Source organism: Tupaia chinensis, unplaced genomic scaffold (genome assembly GCF_000334495.1).
Source record: "Tupaia chinensis unplaced genomic scaffold, TupChi_1.0 Scaffold145741_1, whole genome shotgun sequence".
Taxonomy (NCBI): domain Eukaryota; kingdom Metazoa; phylum Chordata; class Mammalia; order Scandentia; family Tupaiidae; genus Tupaia; species Tupaia belangeri.
Window position 1 is genome coordinate 380,504 of NW_006205599.1, and position 3,400 is coordinate 383,903.

At 47.6% G+C, this 3,400-nt stretch overlaps 1 protein-coding gene across 1 annotated transcript in view; it reads left to right on the plus strand.

The window, feature by feature from the left end:
• FOXI3 (forkhead box I3) overlaps nt 1-3,400 on the plus strand; it is a 39,381-nt gene that overhangs the window by 32,337 nt on the left and 3,644 nt on the right. Inside the window, exon 7 of the mRNA XM_006168386.1 lies at nt 4-208. Coding sequence (XP_006168448.1) covers nt 4-208 — 205 coding nt within the window. The remainder of the gene's footprint in view (nt 1-3; nt 209-3,400) is intronic.

The following is a 3,400-nucleotide window of genomic DNA, read 5'->3' on the forward strand; positions in this document are numbered from 1 at the left end:
CGGCCGCCCTACTCGTACTCGGCGCTCATAGCCATGGCCATCCAGAGCGCGCCCGAGCGCAAGCTCACGCTCAGCCACATCTACCAGTTCGTGGCCGACAGCTTCCCCTTCTATCAGCGCAGCAAGGCCGGCTGGCAGAACTCCATCCGCCACAACCTGTCCCTCAACGACTGCTTCAAGAAGGTGCCCCGCGACGAGGACGACCCAGGTGAGGGCGGCGGGGCAGGTGCTCCGCGACCGGGATGGTGGGGCAGCGGCGCGCGGTGGGGGCCTGTGTGGCTGGTTGGGGAGCTGCGAGGGAGCGCCCCGTCGTACCAGGGGGGAGAGCTGGGGAGGGACAGCCACCCGGATCCCGTCGGAGGGGTGAGGAACACCGGGGACAAAGAGAAGTGTCTCCAGTCTTCGGAGGAGATGGCCCCTTGCACTCACACACCCACCTGCGCGCAAGGCCGAGCAGTTAGAAAAGTTGAAGTTTGTGTCCTCAGACGGGAGGCACCCCTGGGTGGTGTTCATCAGGCGACTGGAAGGGAAGACGAGTTACAGGGAGGTGGATTAGGAATAAGGACACTGCGAGCTCTCAGAGAGAGGCTATGAAGGGATTCAGGTGAGCCGAGAATCCCGTCACCGCTTACAGAGGCGGGGAGCAAGTGGGGCTGTCCCTTCTAACAGAGGTCCGAGAGTTCTTTGGGGTCCTTAACGGGACAGTTACTGTGTCTCTCCTTGAGAAAGGTGACCGAAAGGGTTTCAGAAGACTGAGGCTGAGCGATGGGAGAACCTTAGCCAGTCCTGTAAACCGTGGTTTTGGCATTTCACCAGTTAGAATTTTAGAAATGAATCTCCCACATTTGCTTTGTTCTGATTTAAGGGCGGCAACTCCTGGATGAGTTCTGCCTGCTGCGATGGGGGAGTGATCTTCTTACCTGGCCCTGAGAGATGGAGAAAAACAGAAATGAAACAGAATCCTACTTGAGGTTTTCAGAAGGCACTCAGGACAAGGGACAGGGGGAAAAAGAGGAGAGAAATAAAAGCATTTTGGTCGCACAGTAGAGACACCTGGGGTTTTATGTAAATGATATAAACATCCCGGAGCTCGGAATGAGCTCATCCCTGAAGTCATTCTAGACCAGCGCTTTCCAATAGAAACGCCGCGTAAATCGGTGGGTGTTGGTCAGTTTTTCATTGTCACCTTAAAAGAGCAAAAAGGAACCCGTGACGTTTTTAATATTTTTTGAAGTAACCCAACATACTGTTTCAACACAGAACAAATATAAAAATTGTTGGTGTAATCCTCTACCTTATTTTCTCCCTAGCAGGTCTTCAAATCCTGCGTTTACTTTCCCCATCTCAACTTGAGTCGGCCACATTTCAAGTAACTAGCAGTTACTTGAAAAGTATTAGTGTTGCATTAGTAAAAGTATTGTATTAGTAAAGCACCCAGTTCTAGAAGAGGCAGCTTCCTGATTTGGTCTCGGAGTCACCCAAGATTACCTAAATTGTCACATAAGCACCCCTGGACTTTACCCCAAAAGTTCGAGGAGGATCCGTGGCTAGTGTCTTTCAAAGCAGTTGGAACCAAGGAGGAACAGTATAAATATCTAGGTAGGTATAGGCAGCATTGTTTTTTTCCCTGCAACTATTTGTATGAAAATTGCTTCAGCAAGGCTAAGTGGGTGCAGGGGAGTGCTTGATAGTTTGTGGAGGCAGCTAACACACGGGTTAAGAATGCTGAGTCTGGAGCCAGCCTGCTTAAATCCTAGCTCTGCTGTGGCTCACAGGGAAGAGGGCAAGTTACTAACCAATCTACACCTCAGTTTCCCCATCTGAAAAGTGAGGGCGGTCATACTGCCTATCTCCACAAAGTTGTAAGGAGTCACAAGTAATCCAGAGAAAGCACGCCCTACTAAGTTAGTGGGTTTTTTTTTGTTGTTGTTGTTTCTCTTTTTTTTTTGAGAGGTTTTTGCTGTAGGGCGCATGTGCCTGCCAGAAAGACAGAGTGAGACAGACAGAGAGAAATCCCCTAGGGGGAATGACCACGCCGCAATCCCTTCTCCATTCTCAATTCTCCTTTCGGGATCTTGGGCACGCACGTACATGCACCCAGTGTGAGTTTAAGCCACTGGGTCCAGGACTCAAACTGCAGTCACCTACATGGGAGTCCAGCAACATAGCCATTACGCCAACTGCTGGTCCCATTAGTGTTTCATTTTTAAACATCAGAAATTCTTATTGCCAGAAGTGAGGGGAAAAAAACTGCAGAGAGAAAAATCCTCCAAGGTGGTAGATTTTTGCTACCCAAGTTATGGCAGTGCAGGAAATTTTACGTCGCTAGTGCGGAAATTTTCTGCATGCATCAAATGAAGCCCTGGTGTCTGATACTTGCCCAGTGAATGAGAAGCTGGACGATCTGCAGGGGCATACTCTGTTGAAGATGAGCAGGGACTATAGACTCCAGGAGCATCTTGTACTACAGATACACAGGAGCCAATGCACCGTGGAAACAATTGATTGCTCTGTAATTTTTGTTACCTTGAGGTTTTCTTTTTCTAGTGAGGTGTTTTTTTCAGGAGTGGGGAATTGTGTACTTTCAGTGAATAATAATTTCTAGTATTGTTTTCTCATGGCTTACTGTATACCAGCTAGTATGCTGAACTAAGTAATGCTTGTAGTCAACCTATTAAATGGGTACTATTTTTATCCCTATCCTATGGATGAAGAAATGGAGGCAAGCACCTGGGGCATGGGCAGTCGGGGTGCTGCTGAGGATGCTGGGAGGCCATTTGGGAAGGTGTCAGGTTCATGTCTAGAGTTTACATGAACACATGGGTACACCCGTGTTCCTGGCTGGCTGTGAAGACTGGGAAGAACCCAAGGCATGAAGAGCCTGTCTGGGATAACTGCTTTCTTTCTCTCTCTAACAGGAAAGAAACTTTTTGTAAAAAAAAAAAAAAAAAAAAAAAAAAAAGATTAAAAAAAGAAATGGAGGCCAAACTTTAAGTGATAACAGAATTCTTTGATTTTATAAGGTCATACAATTTTGTTCTAGAATAAGGGAAGTTGTTATAGTTGACTTAATTATAAATGTTTCTGGACTGGAAATAGGGTTTAAGGTTTAAGTAGCAGAAATTGCCAAGAAGAGTTAGAAGAGGTAAGAACATCTGTCCTCCAGATTTCTGCTTGAAATGAAGCATAAAATCTGCAAAAGTGAGGGCCAGCAGCTGGTGTAGAGGCTAAGGCACTGGTTCCCCCATGGCCAACTGTGTGATTTGAGTCCTGGACCCAGTGGCTTGAAAAATCACACCAGGTGCACGTGCATGTGTGCCCAAAATTCCAAGAGGACAATGAAAGGGAAGGGATTTTGGTGTGGCCATGCCCCCAGGGGTGATTTCTCCCTTTTCTTCTT